Here is a 21,653-nt window from a genome sequence, read left to right on the forward strand (position 1 = left end):
ATTGTATATTCTTGCCTCCTTTATCAAAAATAAGGTGACCATATGTGCGTGGGTTTTTTCTTTGGGCTTTCTGTCCTGTTCCATTGATCTATATTGCTGTTTTTGTGCCAGTACCATACTAGGATTACTGTAGCTTTGTAGTATAGTGTGAAGTCTGGGAGCCTGGTTCCTCCAGCTCCGTTTTTTATTCTCAAGATTGCTTTGGCTATTGGGGGTCTTCCATGTTTCCATACAAATTGTGATATTTTTTGTTCTAGTTCTGTGAAAAATGCCATTTTTTGTTTCATAGTGATTGCACTGAATCTGTAGACTGCTTTGGGTAGTATAGTCATTTTCACAATGTTGATTCTTCCAATCCAAAAGCATGGTATATCTGTCCATCTGTCTGTATCATCTTTCATTTCTTTTAGCAGTGTCTTATAGTTTTCTGCATGCAGGTCTTTTTTCTCCTTAGGTAGGTTTATTCCCAGGTATTTTATTCTTTTTTTTGCATTGGTAAATGGGAGTGTTTCTTTAATTTCTGTTTCAGATTTCTCATCATTAGAGTGTCGGAATGCAAGAGATTTCTGTGCCTTAATTTTGTATCCTGCTACCTTACCAAATTCATTGATTAGCTCTAGTAGTTTTCTGGTAGCATCCTTTAGGATTCTCTGTGTATAGTATCGTGTCATCTGCCAAACAGTGACAGCTTTACTTCTTCTTTTCTGATATGGATTCATTTTATTTCTTTCCCTTCTCTGATTGCTGTGCCTAAAACTTGCAAAACTATGTTGAATAATTGTGGTGAGAGTGGACAATCTTGTCTTTTTCCTATCTTAGAGGAAATGGTTTCAGTTTTTCACCACTGAGAATGATGTTGGCTGTGGGTTTGTCATATGTGGCCTTTATTATGTTGAGATAAGTTCCCTCTGTGCCTACGTTCTGGAGGGTTTTTTATCATAAACGGGTGTTGAATTTTGTTGAAAGCTTTTTTCTGCATCTTTTGAGATTATCATATATTTTTTCTCCTTCAATTTGTTAATATGGTTTATCACATTGATTGATTTGCATATATTGAAGAATCTTTGAATTCCTTGGGATAAATCTAACTGGATCATGGTGTATGATACTTTTTAATATGCCTGTTGGATTCTGTTTGCTTAGTATTTTCTTGAGGATTTTTGCATCTTTGTTCATCAGTGATACTGCCTGTAGTTTTTCTTTCTTTGTGACATTTTTGTCTGGTTTTGGTATCAGGGTGATGGTGGCCTCATAGGATGAGTTTGGGAGTGTTCCTCCCTCTGCTATATTATGGAAGAGTTTGAGAAGGGTAGGTGTTAGCTCTTCTCTAAATGTTTGATAGAGTTCGCCTGTGAAGCCATCTGGTCCTGGGCTTCTGTTTGTTGGAAGATGTTAAATTTCAATTTTATTACTTGTGATTGGTCTGTACATATTTTCTGTTTCTTCCTGCTTCAGTCTGGTAGGTTATACCTTTCTAAGAATTTGTTCATTTCTTCTAGGTTGTCCATTTTATTGGCATAGAGTCTCTTATGGTGCTTTGGATTTCTGCAGTGTCTGTTGTGACTTCTCCTTTTTCCTTTCTATTTTTATGGATTTGATGAGTCTGGCTAATGGGTTTATCAATTTTGTTTATCTTCTCAAAGAACCAGCTTTTAGTTTTATTGATCTTTGCTACTGTTTTCTTTGTTTCTATTTCATTTATTTCTGCTCTGATCTTTATGATTTCTTTCCTTGTACTAACTTTGGGTTTTGTTTGTTCTACTTTCTCTAGTTCCTTTAGGTGTAAGGTTAGATTGTTTATTTGAGACTTTTCTTGCTTCTTGAGGTAGGCTTGTATAGCTATAAACTTCCCTCTTAAAACTGCTTTTGCTGCATCCCATAGGTTTTGGATCATCGTGTTTTCATTGTAGCTCGTCTCTAGGTATTTTTTGGTTTCATCTTTGATTTCTTCAGTGATCGCTGGTATTTCGTAATGTATTGTTTAGCCTCCATGTGTTTGTGTTTTTTTACGTTTTTTTTCCCTGTAATTGATTTCTAATCTCATGGCATTGTGGTCGGAAAAGATGCCTGATATGATTTAAATTTTCTTAAATTTACCAATTGTGATTTGCTTGCTTTGTGACCCAAGATGTGATCTATCCTGGAGAATGTTCCATGTGCACTTGAGAAGAAAGTGTAATCTGCTGTTTTTGGATGGAATGTCCTATATATATCAATTAAATCTATCTGGTCTATTGTGTCATTAAAAGCTTGTGTTTCCTTATTAATTGTTTTGTCTGGATGATCTGTCCATGGTGTCAGTGAGGCATTAAAGTCCTCCACTGTTATTGTGTTACTGTCGATTTCCTCTTTTATAGCTGTTAGCATTTGCCTTACGTATTGAGGTGCTCCTGTGTTGGGTGCATATACATTTATAATTGTTATATCTTCTTCTTGGATTGATCCCTTGATCATTATATAGTGTCCTTCTTTGTCTCTTGTAACATTCTTATTTTAAAGTCTGTTTTATCTGATATGAGTATTGCTACTCCTGCTTTTTTTTTTTTTTTTTTTTTTTTTTTTTTTTGCGGTATGCGGGCCTCTCGCTGTTGTGGCCTCTCCCGTTGCGGAGCACAGGCTCCGGACGCGCAGGCTCAGCGGCCATGGTTCACGGGCCCAGCCGCTCCGCGGCATGTGGGATCTTCCCGGACCGGGGCACGAAACCCACGTCCCCTGCATCGGCAGGCGGACTCTCAACCACCTGCGCCACCAGGGAAGCCCACTCCTGCTTTCTTTTGATTTCCATTTGCATGGAATATCTTTTTCCATCCCCTCACTTTCAGTTTGAATGTGTCCCTAGGTCTGAAGTGGTCCTCTTGTAGACAGCATATATAGGGGCCTTGTTTTTTTATCCATTCAGCGAGCCTGTGTCTTTTGTTTGAGCATTTAATCCATTCACATTTAAGGTAATTATCGATATCTATGTTCCTGTTACCATTTTCTTAATTGTTTTGGGTTTTGTTTTTGTATGTCCTTTCTTGTGTTTCCTGCTTAGAGAAATTCCTTTAGCATTTGTTGTAGAGCTGACTTGGTGGTGCTGACTTGTCTTACCTTATGCTTGTCTGTGAAGCTTTTGATTTCTCTGCCGAATCTGAATGAGATCCTTGCTGGCTAGGGTAATCTTGGTTGTAGGTTTCTTCCCTTTCATCACTTTGAATAATCATGCCATTTGCTTCTGGCTTGTAGAGTTTCTGCTGAGAAATCAGCTGTTAACCTTATGGGAGTTCCCTTTTATATTATTACCCGGTTTTCTCTTGTTTCTTTCAGTAATTTTTCTTTGTCTTTCATTTTTCCCAGTTTGGTTACTGTGTGTCTCAGTGTGTTTCTCCTTAGGTTTATCCTGCCTGGGACTCTCTGTTCTTCCTGGACTTGGGTGGCTATTTTCTTCCCATGTTAGGGAAAGTTTTCAACTTTCCCATGTTAGGGAAATTTTCTGTTTAAATATTTTCTCAGGTCGTTTCTCTCTCTCTTCTCCTTCTGGGACCCCTATAACGTGAATGTGATGCGTTTAATGTTGTCCCAGAAGTCTCTTAGGCTGTCTTCATTTCTTTTCATTCTTTTTCTTTATTCTGTTCTGCGGCAGTGATTTCCACCGTTCTGTCTTCCAGGTCACTTATCTGTTCTTCTGCCTCAGTTATTCTGCTATTGATTCCTTCTAGTGTATTTTTCATTTCAGTTATTGTATTGTTCATCTCTGTTTGTTCTTTAACTCTTCTAGGTCTTTGTTAAACATTCCTTGCATCTTCTAGATCTTTGCCTTCATTCTTTTTCTGAGGTTCTGGATCATCTTCACTATTATTATTCTGAATTCGTTTTCTGGAAGGTTGCCTATCTCCACTTCATTTAGTTGTTTTTCTGGGGTTTTTATCTTGTTCTGGGGTTTTTATCTTGTTCTTTCTGGTACAAAGTCCTCTGCCTTTTCATCTTGTCTCTTTCTGTGAATGTGGTTTTTGTTCCACAGGCTGCAGAATTATAGTTCTTCTTGCTTCTGCTGTGTGCCCTGTGGTGGATGAGGCTATCTAAGAGGCTTGTGGAAGCTTACTGATGGGGGCGACTGGTGGTGGGTAGAGTTGGGTGTTGCTCTGGTGGGCAGAGCTCAGTAAAACTCTAATCTGCTTGTCTGATGATGGGTGGGGCTGAGTTCCGTCCCTGTTGGTTGTTTTGGCCTGAGGTGACCCAACACTGGGACGTACCCTGCTCTTTGGTGGGGCTAATGGCAGACTCTGGGAGGGCTCACACCAAGGAATACTTCACAGAACTTCTGCTGCCAGTGTCCTTGTCCCTGCGGTGAGCCACAGCCACCACCGCCCCCCACCTCTGCAGGAGACCCTCCAACATTAGCAGGTAGGTCTGGTTCAGTATCCTATTGGGTCACTGCTCCTTTCCCTGGGTCCTCATGTGGTCACTATTTTGTGTTTACCCTCCAAGAGTGGAGTCTCTGTTTCCCCCAGTCTTGTCAGAGTCCTTCAATCAAATCCTGCTAGCCTTCAAAGTCTGATTCTCTAGGAATTCTTCCTCCCATTGACAGATTCCCAGGTTGGGAAGCCTGACGTGGGGCTCAGAAACTTCTGTCCAGTGGGTAGACTTCTGTGGTATAAGTGTTCTCCAGTTTGTGAGTCACCCACCCAGCGGTTATGGGATTTGATTTTATTGTGATTGTGCCCCTCCTACCATCTCACTGCAGCTTCTCCTTTGTCTTTAGTTGTGGGGTATCTTTTTTGGTGAGTTCCAGTGTCTTCCAGTCGATGAATGTTCATGAGTTAGTTGTGATTCAGGTGCTCTTGCAAGAGCAAGTGAGTGCATGTCCTTCTACTCTGCCATCTTGAACCAGTCCCCCAAATATTTTTTATTAGATACTAACAGGGTCAGTTTTATGTTGTGAGTGTCTTGATTTTATTGGCTTCTTTTAAGGATTGTTGAGCTACTTTGCGTGGGAGGCTATTAATGTACTTTGGGCTTAGTTTTATCCTTTGTAGACTTCTTTTTAAACTTTGTTAGTGCAGGTAGTGTAGTCACACTGCTAAGGCATGTGTCTTTTAGGGTCTCCAGTGAATGTCTCAAGTGATCGGTGAGGATGTTCCACTCTTAATTTTAGTAACTCAAGTGACTCCTAGCTCTTCGTGAAGTCAGAACCGTTCCGCTCTTAGATTTCCAGTCATTCCTTCATCAGACCTCACGGAGTGTCAGTGTGCATATCTACATCTCAGTAGTCAGCAAAGAGTTCATGGGACACTTGTGCAAATTTTCAGGGCCCTCTTTCTGCATTGCTACCTCCTCTTAGGAAGTCTGTGCTTCCAGCTACCTTAAATTCCCTGGATTCCGATCTCGGTCCCCTTAGCTTCATGATACTGCTGTGTTTTCCTTGGCATCCCTCTTTCTGCTTTGTGGTCTGGTGTGTGCTCCCAGGCAGAAAGCCAGCACCATCTTAGGGCTAACCGCATTGTTTCCTTCTCTCAGGGATCACAGACCTGTGCTGCCGCTTGTTCAAGGTCTGAATACCATTGCTTCTTATGTTTACTTGGACTTTTCTAGTTATTTAAGGCAGGGGGATAAAATCCAGTCTCTGTTACTCCATCATGTTTAGAAGCAGAAGCTTCTGTTATTGCCACTTTAGTGAGTTTCTGTCTTTTTTTTTTTTTTTTTTTGCGGTACGCGGGCCTCTCACTGTTGTGGCCTTTCCCGTAGCGGAGCACAGGTTCCGGACGCGCAGGCTCAGCGGCCATGGCTCACGGGGCCCAGCCACTCTGTGGCATGTGAGATCTTCCCGGACCGGGGCACGAACCCGTGTCCCCTGCATCAGCAGGCGGACTCTCAACCACTGTGCTACCATGGAAGCCTGAGTTTCTGTCTTGATGTGGCATTTAACTTCATCAAATATTTTCTATTCTTCAATATGAGTTGATCATTTTTCTCTCTCTTAATAAAATCCTGTGGTAAAATACATCCATATATCTTCTGTTATTAAAACATTCTTGAATGTTGTTCTTGATGTATTTTTTCCGCATTTTTATATTAAATTTGGTCATGTCTTATTTAGAATTTTTATGTTCTCATTCATAATGTGAGAGCGGCCTCTGATTTTTGTTTCTTATCTCTGCTTGGTTTTTGTAACATAGTTATCCTACCTTTATAATTAACTTGGGGAACATTCCTTTTTTTTCTAGATTCTGAAATATTTTGGAGCACTCTGTTCCTTGAACATTTGTTAGAACTTTCCAGTACAACCATCTGGGCTTGAAGTTTTATTTGAGCAGTGGTTTTTAACTGCTGACTCAATTTCTTTAATGGTAATAAATTTATTAAGGTTTCCTGTGTTTTTGAGTCAGTTGTGATAAGTTCTATTTTTCTTTTAAGCTGTCCATTTCATGTAAATTTTCAAGTTTACTAGCATAATGTTATTCATGTAATTCCTTTTTTTTTCCTGTTAATGTCTGCCTTATCTGTAGTTATAGCCCCCATTTCCATTCATGATATGTGTTATTTTTACCTTCTCTTCTTTTCTCTTCCTCAGTTGTTACCAGAGGCTTTTCTATTTCATTTGTCTTTTCTTAGAAGCATGTTTTGGCTCTGTTGATTCCCTGAATTTTATCGTGCTGTTTTATGTCTTTCATCTGTTTTTATCTTTACTACTCCTTTTTGATCTTTCTTTCAGTTTAATCTAGTACTGTTTTTCATAATTTCTTATGTTACCTTCTTAGGTTATTAATTTTCAGACATATTTATTTTCCAGTAAAATATTTTAAACCTCTCAATTTCTTTGTGAAATACCAGTTTACCCATCTGGTCTCTGCTTGTATTGTAAAACATTCTTCCTTTCTCTTCCCCATATGAATATATAGAATTGAGTTTGTTGACTGCATTGGAGTCTTTTAATTCTTCAATAATAGTAGTAGTATTCTTTTGGTTTACCTGTTTCTTCAAATTCTCAAAGAATCATAAAAGCTTTAAATAAATTGTCCCTCTTTTCAAGTGCCTTTTTTTTTTCTAAGAGCTCTTATTTTATGTTTCACATTATGTTGTTCAGTTCATAAAATTAAATGAATGGTAATATTCTTCTTTGAGTGTTTAGTCATTGAAGTCATCCTCTTTGTTTTGCTAATATTTTTGATCTTGTATTCTACTCGGATATTTATGTTGTCATATTTTTAAAAATTTGTATTTGCCATTTCTTTGCTGCCCTTTTTTTTTTAAATAAAAAAACAAAACCTCTTTATCACATTTTTTAAAACCTGTATTGTAAGCAAGATATCCCTTAATTTTAACCCCAGTGTGATTATTATCTTTTAACCAGTTGTAGAATTCAGCTCATTCACATTTGTTGTAATAACTGTAATAATTGATTTTATTCTTTATATTTTATTTTTGTTTTCTGTTTATATTACCTTACTTGTTCTCTTTTTATTTTAATTGGTTTAGTTTGGTTTCACTGTTAATTCTCTCTTTATTACCTTTTTATTCCTTGTTAATTTGAGCATTCCACTAAGCTTTTTTTTTTCCATTAGTGATTACCATATCATTTCTTACAACCAACATTAAATTTATGTTCTGCCCACACATACAAAGTCCTTTTCCTGTGTACCCCTTGTCCAATGTCTGACTTTGATGTTTTGCTAACTTAATATTTTCAGTTCCAGGCTATCATTAGATTTTCCTTCTGATATAGCATACCTGTTGTGTTTCAAGAAAGCTTAATATTACAAGTTTCTGTTTACATGATCATCATCTATTTAGATTTAAATATGTATGTACCCATATATACATGTGTATGTATATATATGTATGCAGACACACTATGGAGAGAGAGAGAGAGAATATGAATTAATATCAGGGTTCACCACCCCTGCTTCCTCTAGTCTTTGATTTCCTCTCTGTTGAGATAGCTGCTCAGAAGCAATTGTTTTTTGGTTATGTTCTTTTTCAAGTATTGTCCTCAGAGAATGTATATGGGAAGTTTCCTTTTGAATCCTTGCACGTTGAAAATCTTTTCCTTTCCCCAACAGCTGAATAATATTTTTTCTAGATATAGGATTTTTGGATCATTTTTCTTAATGGTTGTACATTTTTCCACCGTCTTCTACATTCCAGAGTTGTAGATGAGAATTCCTTAGCTAGGCTGAATCTCTTGCCTGCCTCTGTAAGTAACTTATTCTTTCTGCCTGGAAGCTTGTATAATTTTCTGTTTATGCTTGAACTTCAAGTATTTCCTGGATTCACTTCCTGGACTTAATGAGACTTTTCACTGCAGACTTAAATCTTGCTTCAGCCAGTTTAAATAAATAAATAAATAAATAAATAAATAAAAAACTAGTACTCTGTTTCTTTAATTAGAACATCTCCTTCATCTTTTCTTTTTTTCCTTTTCCTCTTCTTTAAAAATCCCTTCTGGAATTCCTGTTATTCTCATGTTAGGCTGCCAGATCTGCCCTCCAAGCCTCTTACTTATTCCCTCATTATTCCTTTGTGTCTTTGTTACAGGTAGTAAGATATTTCGTTCACTTGGTCTTCCAGATAATTAATTCACTTTTTGACAGTGCCAGTGTTTTCTTTTGTGTTTTTAATTCTCCTACAGAAATTTTTAATAAAGTTGAAAGTTAGTGGTTTTAATTCAGAGTCTTTCATACTGCCTTCTGATTTCTCATTGCTTTCATTATTGGTGTTCTCTTCCAATTGTTTTCATCATTTCTACCTCACTGAGACCTTCCTCTTAGAGGTGTTCTGTATGATCTTCTCTCTCAGGTAAACTAGTCCCCTAAGTTAGGTATTATTTTTGTTTTGCCTACTCCTTAGTTTATGTTCTTTTGACTCTCATATAGGCTATAGGCTTTTATAGTCTTTTTGACATTAACAAATCTGAAAGCAGTGAAAGTTGCAGCAGTTTCTGCCCTGGTGTTCTTGCTGGCAGGGAACAACTAGTGAGTGGCCCTTTTCCCTGGGTGGACTCAGCTCTCCTTTCCTGCTGCCAATCTTTGAAACAATTCACCCTGCTAGGATAACCCCTGTCTTTCTTGGGCTCCTATCTTGAATTCTGATCCTACAAATCACTCCTCCCACCCGTGCTCTCACACAGGAGAATGTAGGTGCACGTGAACACACACATGCACAGGCTGATAGGTCAGCTCGCCTGAGGGTGAATAGCTATCCTGAGAGTGCAGGTTGTTCACTAACACACCTGAGGGAATGACAACAGTGGTCCTAATAGAAGCCTCAGAGGGAGGCAAACCTTTTGTTCTGCTGCTGCTAGCTTGCCTTTACTTACTAACAAGACAAAGTCCTGTACTTGCTCTCTCTCTGCTGAGGGCTTCTGGAGAACCTGTGGCCTCAGATGTACTCTCTAAGTATTGCCAGTTGTGCTGCGCTCGTATATCCATATTACCCAAGAGTTGATTTAAAGAGACCCAAATGGAAGGGACACACATAGTGTCTGAATAACCCTACTGCAGGAGGGACTTACCAGAGGCATCTGCAGCTGTAAAACTTCCTGCCTCCTGGGTTCGGTCACCTTCACTCCAAGCATACTCTCTGGCCACTTATTCTAACTTGCTGCGAGAACTGGACATCCCTCTCCTTGCCCTTATTGGGGGTGGGGAGGGAGAGTCTACCTGGATTGCTTAGTTATGCTGTAAAGTGTTGAGCTGTTTAACTATTGCTCTGTTATAAACCACAACAAATGCTCTGTAGTTCAACACAGTAATCATTTATTTGACTCACAGGTAGCTCATTTAGGCTGTTCTCTGCAGGGTGGTTCTTCTGTTCTCAGCTGGACTCACTCCCTCCAGTCTTGGCTCCCTGGAGATGTCTGATCCAGGGATCCTGGGCTTGGTGGTCATTGCTCTGCCCCACATACCTCTTATCCTCCTCCTGGCACCAGTGGGCTAACCCTGAGTGATCTTCTCAGAAGTTCAAGAGAGCAAGCAGAAACACATAATGTATCTTGAAGCTTAGACTTGAAACTGGAATGCAGTCACTTCTGCCTCATTATTTTGGCCAAATCCAGTCACATGACCGAATCCAAAGTCTAGAGGTAGGAAAGGCGGCCCTGCCCACAGTGTGAGGTTGGGAGGAGGAGGGTGTAGCACTACAAATTAAGTGGCAAAGTATGTGGATACCTAGAGAGTGGAAGACTTGGGACCATGAACTCAACCTGCCTCAGCATTTAAGAATTGCAATGAAACAATTCCAAGTTATAATGCTACTTCAAAGGAGACAGCCATGAGGTTAGCTTGGAGGTAGTGAGGAAACTTGTGCAGAGGACACATTGGAACTGGACCATAAGAACAACATAGAGTTTTCCAAGTAGACAACGTTGAGTGAAAGGAGCAAAAGTCAGTCAAGATGGAAGGGACAGAATAGAGGCACAGAAGTCTGCAAATGAATGGGGCATTTGGTGAGTGAAGAGTTGTCCTATGTGGATCGATCCGTAGAAGTAATCCTTCCACACAGTCTTTTGTTTCATTTCATTGTTCTTTCCAGTGAGCTATCATAGCTTCTAAAAAGTTGGAATTTCAGGCATTGTGCCAGGAAGAGTTATCTATTGTATATTCTTCAGAACATGCTGCATAGATGGCTGCTTTCTTTATACCTCAAAAAATTATTTTGCTTAAATAAGGTGAAGGGTTTAGCACATATGTATTAAGTTTCTACTGGGACTAGTGTTCCTTCAATATATTGGTGCCACTTAACTTAGCTCAATGTGTTCTGCCATATATGCCACATGTGAAAAAAATACTGAGAAATAACATTTGTTTGCTTTCAAAAGACATTTAGGTTTCACAAAATGTGAGCTCTTCTGTGGAGCCCTCCCTGACACTTTCTCCCCCTTTCTCCCACCAGGTTCTCCTGCCAAAAGTTCTCATTTCTCTCTCTACTTTCTACAGAACGTTTTTGTTAGGATGTGATTTTAGTGTGATTGTTTGATCACTGTCTCCTCAATTAAATTGTCAGCTTCTAGGAGAGCAGTAGACCAGGTCTTTTGCATATAACTGGTTCCCCAGAGCCTAGCATAGTGCCAGGGTCATAGTGACTGAATACTAAATATTTGTTAAGTGAGTGAGTGAATGAGTGAATCACTGTGAATGACTGAATGAGATAGGCCTAGACTATTGGCTCAATGAGATAGGTAGGTTTTGGTTTATCTGTAAAACTGCAAGCGTTCCCCAGGTTTATCACTTACCTGTGGTGAGGCAGACAGACCATATTCATTCTCTAGAGCTTCCATTCAATCAGTATTCATCATGGCTTGACATATGGCGGAATGTGGACTAGGTACTGGTGATGTGGAGATAACTAGGGCTGGTTTTGCTCTGAAGGAGTTGCTGGTTTAGTGGCAGAGATAGAGAAGGAAAGGGGCAAAGGCAATCATTGTGTTAAGTGTTAAGATACAGGTATGTCCACATTGAACTTGGAGAAGAGGCTTTGGACTCAGCTGGCCCTCCACTGGGGCTTTTTGTAAAGGCGCAGAGTCTGAACTGAGTCACGAAGGCTAATCAGCAGTTAGACACGTAACAAGGAAGAACATCCTGGGCAGAATGGAGTAAAGGTTTCAAGGTACAGGGAAGTGGGCAATCACGGCCACTATAGGATACTTCAAGTAGTTCAGTGTTGCAGAATGGAGAAAGCAAGGGTGGGGATGGCAAGCGAAGAAGGTGGAGGTCAGCATGGTCATGTCACAGAGGGTCGCTCAAGCCCAGCTAAGGACGGGACTTTTTCCTGAAGGGAATGAGGATCAATTGAAGGGTTTGAATCAAGGGTTGGTGTCATCGGGTTTTACCTTATGAAGTTTGCTCTGGACACAAGGGAGAACAGATTGGAAGGCATGGGACTCTTGGGAAGAAGATATATAAAGAAGCAGTTAATTATACAGTGTGATAAGGTCTGTGTGAGATTTGATTCCTGCACTGTAATCTCAGAGGAGGAGCATCTAAGCTAGAACTGGGGTCTCAGTCTAGTCTAAAGGAAGTGTTTCAAGTTATCAGGGTTAAGAAGCTGGGAAGAATTTTCCAGGCACCTAGAAGTAGGGTAGAGGCACAGAAGTGTTCGAGAATGTGACCTTTTCAGAGTGCTGCAAAGGATTCTTTATTGCTGGAGTGTAGAATACTAAGAGGGAATTGATGAGAAATGAAGCTGGAGAGTAAAATGCCATCCAGAAGCAAGTCTTCCTTCTGTTAAATATTGCTTTAGACTGCAGTTATCACATCTATACCAATAACTTTTTTTTTTACTTTTTTATCGTAGAGAATTTTGAACCTGTACAAAATAGAGAAGTATAGCGAACACCCATTTAGCCACCCTCAGCCCTACAGCCGTCAACCCGTGGCCGGTTCTGTTCCATCTGCAACACCATTCACTTCCCCTTCACTTGCTCTTTTAAAGCAGATCCCAGATAATATATCTTTTTTTTTTTTTTTTTTTTTTTTTTTTTTTTTTTTGGGGTACGCGGGCCTCTCACTGCTGTGGCCTCTCCCATTGTGGAGCGCAGGCTCAGCGGCCATGGCTCACGGGCCCAGCCGCTCCGCGGCATGTGGGATCTTCCCGGATTGGGGCACGAACCTGTGTCCCCTGCATTGACACGTGGACTCTCAACCACTGCGCCACCAGGGAAGCCCAATATATCATTTTATACATCAGTGTTTCAGTATGTATCATTTAGCTAAGAAGCCTTTTTCAAAACATAACCACAATTATCAGTTTCACACCTAACACTTAATAATAATGCTCCGTATCATCAAGTAGCTAGTCATTGTTGTAATTTCTGTTTATCCCACAAATGTCATGTAAATATGAATATAGATATAAATACAAATATTTATATACATTGTTTGATCCAGACCTAAATAAAGGGCTGGGAGCCTTTTGAAAGAGAAAGATGCTCTCGGTCATTAACAGGTGTCAGTGGGGGCTTTTGATTTAAACAGGGATGAGTAATTACCTACGTCAATTTATTCTACTTTTTCAGTACTATTGCAGATATCTGGACGAGTATTAGGCAAAATATAAAGGAAACCAGGCTCATATTATTGGTTCTACCTCTCTCCCATTTTCTTAGGTCTCTCTGCTCCCTGGTGTGCAAATGGACATACTCTGCAGAGAAAGGCTGGGATGACAGTTTCTGGAAGATGGTTGGTTTGGAAGACTTGGTTGCAGATAATTACAGCAAAATAGGTAAAAAAATAATTTTTTCTGATTATGTGTATGTACACTTGAATATATTGGTGTTTATTTTTTGTTTGTCTTTGTCTGAATTAAAATATAGGAACACAGCCCTGTTTTTCCAAGAGAAGCGAGTAAGTTATGATGGGTAGGCCATGACTAGTAGGCCCTTGTATTGGGGCTTATAGGAACTGAGTTATGAAAAGCTGCCTTGAAATGTAAACTGTTAGACGTGGGGCTAGACTGAGGAAGATACTTGCATGGAGCAACTGGGAATAGCATAATCAAAGGGATGTGTATGGATTGTCTCCAGTCAGACCTAGGAAAATGTCTGTGATTTAGGTTCAAGGAACCAGGCAAGGCCATACAGAAAAAAAATAATTGAAGAGGTCAAAATTGGGAGGATCAGGAGCAGACATAAACTGGAACGTGAGCCAGTGGTTCCTGACTAAAGCCGTAGGGTTCCTGACTTCCAGTTTTATGCGACACTAACTGGGTAGTAAAGGTGTGGATGATTGGTAGGAATTTACCTGGTAAAAGAATTCAGATACTAGGTACATATAATGGTAGCTGATATGTTAAAGTTTCAGGTTTACATGTTCATGTCACAGAAAGATGTTTTTTTCTTATAGTTACTACCTACGATTCTAGTAAGCTGTCATCAGGTAGGCAATTATACCTGATTAAAGAGAAGTACTTCTGTATTGTTTAGTGTGCAGGCTAGGAGGTTGTAACGAGACAATTTAAAAGTACTGCAGATTAAACAGGATGGCAGAGTATTTCCCTTTTATGTAGTAGAATAGAGGTAAGTGATTATAAGGCAGCTCTGCCATTCTCATAACATGTCCTCCAACTTTGGGTCCAGATTAGCCACTTCATTTCTCATCAGTTCCCAGCCAGTTAGTGGGAAGAATATAAAGGACCAGAAGAATCCATCCACATTCCTTTGGAGGAAGCATAACATGGAAATTGGCCACATCATTTCTGATCACATCCTATTGACTGGCACTTGTTTTTGTTTTTTCTTAACATCTTCACTGGAGTATAATTGCTTTACAATGGTGTGTTAGTTTCTGCTGTATAACGAAGTGAATCAGATATACATACATCCCCATATCTCCTCCCTCTTGCGTCTCCCTCCCACCTTCCCTGTCCCACCCCTCTAGGTGGGCACAAAGCACTGAGCTGATCTCCCTGTGCTATGCGGCTGCTTCCCACTAGCTATCTATTTTACATTTGGTAGTGTATATATTTGATTGGCACTTGTTAACGAGGCCTCATGAGGCTGCAGGGGTGGCTGGGAAATGTGGTAATTGGCCAGGCAGTCAGGTGACCATTCGTGTGACTGGCCAGAAGTTGAGAGCTGTGCTATAAAATATGAGTGAACAACTAGTAGTGTCTGCCATAGTTTCAACCCCCCTTGATAACCGAGTCACTTAGTAGGTCGTTTCAGTCCAGCCTTTCTCTGGTGGAGTCCTCATGACTACTCTCTTAGATTGCAAGAATATAAGAATAAAAATATGAAAGATCCACATAGCATCTATGCTGCTATGCTGTGGACAACATAGCTCAGTTGTCCATGGTCTGTTCAACTACTAATAGCTAAATCTGGGGTAAAGAACAGAGCCAGGGTAGTATGCAGAAAGAACCCTTCTGGACTTCCTGTGGCTCTACTGAAACCGTCATAGCATCTGAGCTGGTAGAGAAGGGGAGGAGCTTGGGACCAGGGGAAGGGAGGAAGAGAGCAAAGCAGCAGTCATTAGTCATCAGCTGCATTCTAAGTCCTTTGGTCGGTGATTTGGTAGGTGATTCATTTATCTCATTAGGCCCTCACAAACCTATTTGTCTAGCTATTTCCATTTGACAGATGGGAAAACTGAGATTCAGTTCTTTTGTCTGCTGTTTAGTTGTAGGGTCAATAGTAGGACTAGGGTCTCTGACTCTATACTTTTCTACCAAAGCAGACTTCCTCCTTGGGATATCTGGGACCTGAGGGAACTGATGTGGCTGTATGGCTGGCCTCCAGCAGGATTAAGCAGAAGTCCGATATTTAGCACCCAAAGCCAGTTTGAGCTTGACTGGAACAAACATCCGTAGTCCACACCTAGACAGGAGTCAGAGTGTGATGGGCTCTCAGCTGATGAGTGGATATAAGTTCACAGGGTATAAAAAGTATTAAAACTTTAAGTCATATGATGGTTGGTTAGTTTTAAAATTCTGGGTATTCAGACCATCTGGAGCCAGCAACGGAGATAGCAACTGGAGAATAGAGTCAGTCTTTTATTCTGGGGGCTGAGGGAGCCAACCAGAGGATGACGGGTCAGGACTCCAGCCAGCCAGACTGGGGTTTTGGACAGTGCCTTAGGTCCAGCAGGGGAAATGGGCAGCCAGACAGCAAAGTGATACTCAACCAAAAGCTTCTGGAGGGCAGGGACTGTATCTGCCGTACCTTTGAGTATCTTGGCATAGAAGATGTTGGTAAATATCTACTGACAGAATGTGTTTGACTTGAGCACAATTGTTTGAATTGAGATGGATTGGAAAGAGTTAAGGGAAAACGGTGGCAAAGAGATATCTCAGGTGTCTTTGTTTGCTCTGGCTGCCATAACAGCATACTATAGACTGAGAGACTTAAACAACAGAAATTTATTTCTCATGGTTCTGGAGGCTGGGAAGTCCAAGGTCAAGGTGCCAACAAGGTAGTTTAATTCTGAGGCCTCCTCTTGGCTTGTTGGCAGCTGCGTCTTGCTGTGTGTTCATGTGATCTCTTCTTTGTGTGTGTGCAGAAGGAGAGCTCTCTGATGTCTCTTCTTATAAAGACACTAAACCTATCAGATCAGGGCCCCACCCTTTTGGCCTCATTTAACCTTAATTACTTCCTTGTTGACTCTTATCTCCAAATACAGTCACATTGGGGGTTAGAGCTTCAACATAGGAATCTTGGGGACAAAATTTAGCCCACAACCCCAAGGTACTAGTGCACTGGTCATTAGAGCTAAAGCAGGGCCACTAAGTCCTGAGTCCCCAGTCTGGTGTTCTGGAGGCTCCCCATGAGCTCCCTGCCTTGAAGAAGAAGCATCAGGACTGAGTACTAGCGGAGGGGACTCTTGTCCTGTAATTGAGGGGTTCAGGCAAGTTGGGTCTAAAACACTGAACTGGGAGCAAGGGTAGTTTTAGTTTTAGCACTGATGGTATGAACTTAGACAAGTCTCATAATGCTGTATATCTTTATAGTCTTGCCTATGAAAGATATAGTTAATGGTAGAATGAAAACTAATAGTTTACTGTTTCTGAGACGTGATACTATTGCACTACAACCAGTATCCTTTTAAATTTTCAAAACAGTGTAACAGAGTTATTTTTATTTATCCTGTTCTACAGCTGAAGAGACCAAGGTTCAGAAAGGGGAAGGTGTCTAACCTATGGTTGCACAGTTTGCAAATGGTAGAAGCAGAATTCAGACCTATGTTTGGAGGATTCCAAATCCTGCTCTAATCATTTTGCTGTATTGACTTCCAAATAATGTTTATGTGTGTGTATAGTAGGCAACAAATAAATGCTAATCCTCCTTCCCCTTCTATATTTCAAGCACATTTCTGTGTGCTTTCACATACCTTGTTGCATGTAATTCTTAAAACCAGTGACAAAAGTACTGTTACCTTGTTTACAGATGAGAATCAGAGATATAAGTAACTTTCTGTAACCACATGCAGAACCAATAAATGATGTCAGGATTGAAACCCTCCCTGTGGGAGGCCCTAGAAGGAGCTAGTATTTTACTGGAACACAAATTTCAACTTCAATTGCTTCATTGTTTAAGTGATTTTTAAAATTTATATGTCCACCCTTTCCCTCAAATTTAGTTGTTTGTTCCTGAGTATTCCTGTGGTGTGTTGAACGCAGGTTTATTATAGTACACATTGATTACCTGTTTACATGTCTTGATTCTACTGTAGACTATGAGCTCCTTGACCCGTGGATTTTCACTTATTTACATTTGTATTCTGGCCCCAGCACAAGACATGGCACATTTTAGCAGCTAAATTACTCTTTGATTAATAAGTGGGTAAATGAATGACTGGGGTGGCTGGTACTGGGATGTCCACACTTTTTGCTTTTAAAAGCTCTAGTGATGTTTACTGATTTTAGCAGTTATCTTAGGTGACTTGGGTTCAAGTTCAACTCTGATTTTCTGATTATTTTCATCTTTTTGTGCTCCCCTCCCTTCCAACACAAGACCCATGTTTAATTAGTATATTAGCTCTGCTAATAGAGCAATACCTACAGGAAATATTCATTACAAGTCCATAATGCTAATCTAGCAGAAAATTTCCAGAATAATTTTATTAGATTTTGCCTGTTAATGGATTTTTAATGGATGTCCTAAGGAGCCATATCATTAACGAGAATATTACCATACATGAATTAAAACGTACCCAGTCATCAAAATTAATTGTATGATGTTTCCTTTGATTTTCATTTCTGGTGACTTGAACTTGTAGTTTCAGTCTGAACCAGAAGTGGAGGATGTTAAAGAGGACATGCACTCTCAGTTGGGACTTTCAGAAACTCCTCTGGAAGCTACCTCCAGGCAGTCGTAGCAATTCTTGGAACTATGAGAAATGAATCTCGGAAGCCTCCCTATGAAGTGTTAAACATTTCCAGTGGACTCATTACCCATCAAATGTGGACACTACAGTGCAAAACCTTTTAACAGATTTGAACAGCACATCATGGATTTGAGCATTAATATAATTACCATAATTCGCTCCATGTGGAGCTTTTAGCCAAGTCTTTACCAGCCTTCCTGGGCTCATGCAGTAAATAAATGCTTTCCCTGAAAACTGAACACCTCAGCAACTGATAGTCTTATGGAGGGACATTTTTGAAATAAATTATTTATGAAGTGTAAGTTAAGGATCAAATGCAATATTTATATGGTGCATTTCAAGGACAGGGGAAGAAATTTACAATGTTTTAAGTAACTACTTGCAAGTTTCCAAAGATAAAATGTTACTACCTAATGCCTTCCTTAAGGAGGTATTTGGATGGTTTGGTTTGGGAACGTTATACAAAGTAAAAGAAAAAAATAGTTTTGTGAATCAAAAGAATATAGTAGACATTTTTTTAAACATCTTTATTGGAGTATAATTGCTTTACAGTGGTGTGTTAGTTTCTGCTTTATAACACAGTGAATCAGTTATACATATACATATGTTCCCATATCTCCTCCCTCTTGCGTCTCCCTCCCACCCTCCCTATCCCACCCCTCTAGGTGGCACAAAGCACTGAGCTGATCTCCCTGTGCTATGAGGCTTCTTCCCACTAGCTATCTATTTTACCTTTGGTAGTGTATATATGTCCATGCCACTCTCTCGCTTCGTCTCAGCTTACCCTTGATATTTCTTGACAATTAAAACTATACTAGTTGATTTCATGTTCAGAATTGATGGAGAAAACCCAAAGCAGTATTTTGTAGGGAATTATATACCCATAGTCCAATTAAATGATCTGTGTCAATAGATTTTGACCTTCAGTTCTCTGTGGATCATTCCCTGGTTACCCATCTAATCCTAAACATGTATCAAAAGCAAACAAGAAGGAAGAGATCAGCAGGGAGGAAGGACCCTTAGGAAGAGAAGCAGCATCCCACCTGTTCTAATTGATTATCCAGGTTCTCTTTCAGCAGGTTCCATTGCTTTTTCACTTCCTGGGGAAAGTGCTTCATTGTATTATTGGGGCAGGCCACTTTATGCGTGTGTACAGCATAGATGAATTATAGAGTGACTATCTGCGTTACAGAAAGAGCTTTGTTACATAAAAAGGTACAGTGTGTTAGCTTATAGATCATTAGTTTTGTGGGGTCAGGGAAGCCAGGCAATGCAGGAACTAACTGTTAAATGAGAGGCAGAAATGATGATGAAGCCAATGTAAACGGGACCATTCCTTAAGGGGAGGGAGACTGCATTTTTTCACTGGGTCTCTCTCCCTTTATGAGACCACGTTTTAGACGTCGGACACTGTGGGCCCTTCACCTGGCACATGGTACATACTGATGAAGTATTTGTTGAACATATGTTTGAATGAAGGATTTGATTAAATAAGTCCCCCTTTGGCTTTGATTATTCCTAATAGTTAATGGACCCTATAACTTCTTTTGAATTAAATGATACTACAAGTTGATAGACAATGCTTTTGTTTCATAAATTCAGTGTTCACAGTCCTTTTTCACTAACCTGTTTACCACTTAAGAAGGGCTCCTGTGGAAGACACCGCCCCCCGTCTCCCCCGAATGAGAGCTCATTTCTACAACAAGTCTCTCAGAGATTTTCCAGACAGGAAATATTACAGACTCCTTCACAAAAAAACCCCAAATAACTGAAACAACTTATTTGAGGAAGATTGGGAATATCGCTTTTCCATAGAGTAAAATAGACCCTGCAGTTAACTGAAGCTGAATTTTAGATATTTTTGTCCTGTAGGCTTAAAATTATAGCTAAAGAATCTTGACTAATGACATGTATGTGTTTGGGACATAGATATGTCAGAACTCACCACTGTCCCTCTCCAGAGTCCAACCAGTTGAGAAAATTTCACAGAGACACCTGAAGCAAAGCGTGATATTGACTTCGGTTAGACTGAATTAAAGAGCAGTGGGGGGAATCCTACCCTCTTTTCTGGACCTTGGGACCTGCATGGCACTGACTTGATCCATTCATTGGCAGGCCAAGGAGCTGAGACAAAGAGACAAGACATCTGGCTGGGCTTGCTTCGGCACTTGATCTGCTGAATTTAAACTCAAACTCCAAGAGCTCACTGGCCCTCAGGTGGTTTAAATCCAAAGAGCCCACAGGTTGTTCAAGTAGACACATGCCAAGCCTTTACTGACCCCATTTCAAGGCTGTTGCTCCACTTCCACATGGCCCCGTAGGTGTTGGTTTTTTCCAGAGTCTCATGGATCAGCTAAACGATTCCTACTTCCCAGGCTGGAAAAAGTAAAGAGTATAGAAGCAGGAGATGGGAGTGTGTATACTAGGGCTGCTCCATCCTCGGGGAAGAAGAGGAAATGCCCTCGTGGAAACATGCCCAAGGGGTTTTCACCAGCAGTATTTATTAGGACCAGTGTTGGGAGCCTGAGTCCAATAGTGTCATCCATAGTTGTGGAGATTATAAAATCCTTTTAAGCTATGAATACTCAGTGTTCTGAATTTGCCCAATAGAACTGGACATGTTTACAAGGATTTATCCATTCATTCCTTAGAATGTGAAACTTGTTTTTCATTTAGAGTTTTGCTGAACTGCTGCACCCTCTTGGTGTCACAAGATGCCAGTGCTGTTTTTAGTAATTTACATTGGGAGGTCTGGAGAAACCTTTGGCCACAGGTAATCGCAGCATTTTCCAGTCTCTGTTGGGGCCAGTTGTACGACCTCTTCCTTGTCCTGAAGGAGACCATCCCGTGGGTGCTCTGGACTGGGCTTTGCCCTTGACCCTGGGCCTTTGATCTTACCCTGTCTACTCTTAACATCCTTCTCATTCCTGCCCAAGTGGCAGAACATGGTCTTTCCAGGACTTGAGGCAAGAATATATCCTCTGTGTATCATACTGTCTTACTTTACCCTTTAAAATTAAACTTCTGCCTGATGGAGAATGACCTAGAGTTCTTCCTGTCAGTTAGTGACCTATCCAATCATGCATCTATCCCTCCAGCCATACTACTGAGTGCCTCCTATGTGCTAGGTGCTGGTCTCAGTTCCAGAGAAACAAAAATGAATTCATCATGGTCCATCCTCTTGAGGATCTCATGTCTTTGGGGGTGAAGGGTGGAGATAATTGAATTAATAATCTCAGTGTTTTTTGTGTTTTTCAATAATCTAGAGATGTCCAAATTACTTGGGTAAGCAGAGCATGAAGTCACTAACAACTAGAGGCTGTATCAAAGAAGTCTTTGCATGAGCTAGCATTTGAGATGTGTCTGAAAAAATATGAGTAGTAGTTTACCAAGCAAAGAGGGGAAATGATTTGTGAGGCAGAAGAAACAACATAGGCAGAGGCATGGAGGCATGGAAGAGTGTGAGTGTCTGTGAATGGTTGAGTGTGGCTAGAGCAGTGGACCTGGGATGGGGTGGTGATGAGTGGCGGAGGATGGGATAGGAGAGGGGCCTGGGTTTAATTTCCAGTGGGACTTTTATCCTTCCTTGAAGCTGGGGCCGCTGGTAAGAGACTCAGCGTCACAAGATTGGCTTCATTGCTCTCAAGAGATGGTGCCGTTACTATCCTGCCAATGCTGTAAATAAAAGTGAAGGCAGTTTTAGGAGTTTTGTAGCTCCTATGAAGACGAGAAAGAGTGTGTGTGTGTGTTTCCCAAGCCCATTTCTTTCCTTTAATTACATATAGTACCCATTATGTACCTTCCTTTCCATCAAGATTTGTTGGGAAGCTGAAATGACATATCAGATCAGAGGACAAT

At 40.4% G+C, this 21,653-nt stretch overlaps 1 protein-coding gene across 13 annotated transcripts in view; it reads left to right on the plus strand.

Moving 5' to 3' along the window:
• The window catches only part of FGGY (FGGY carbohydrate kinase domain containing), a 425,082-nt gene that overhangs the window by 145,825 nt on the left and 257,604 nt on the right, over window positions 1-21,653 (plus strand). For all 13 annotated transcript variants that reach the window (XR_004348564.1, XR_004348561.1, XR_004348565.1 and 10 more), the window contains one exon: window positions 13,082-13,197. Coding sequence is in view for 8 of the 13 variants with exons in the window: in XM_032623526.1 (XP_032479417.1) it covers window positions 13,082-13,197 (116 nt within the window). In the remaining 5 variants the exon portion in view is untranslated. The remainder of the gene's footprint in view (window positions 1-13,081; window positions 13,198-21,653) is intronic.

The sequence above is a fragment of the Phocoena sinus genome, chromosome 1 (assembly GCF_008692025.1).
Source record: "Phocoena sinus isolate mPhoSin1 chromosome 1, mPhoSin1.pri, whole genome shotgun sequence".
NCBI lineage: Eukaryota > Metazoa > Chordata > Mammalia > Artiodactyla > Phocoenidae > Phocoena > Phocoena sinus.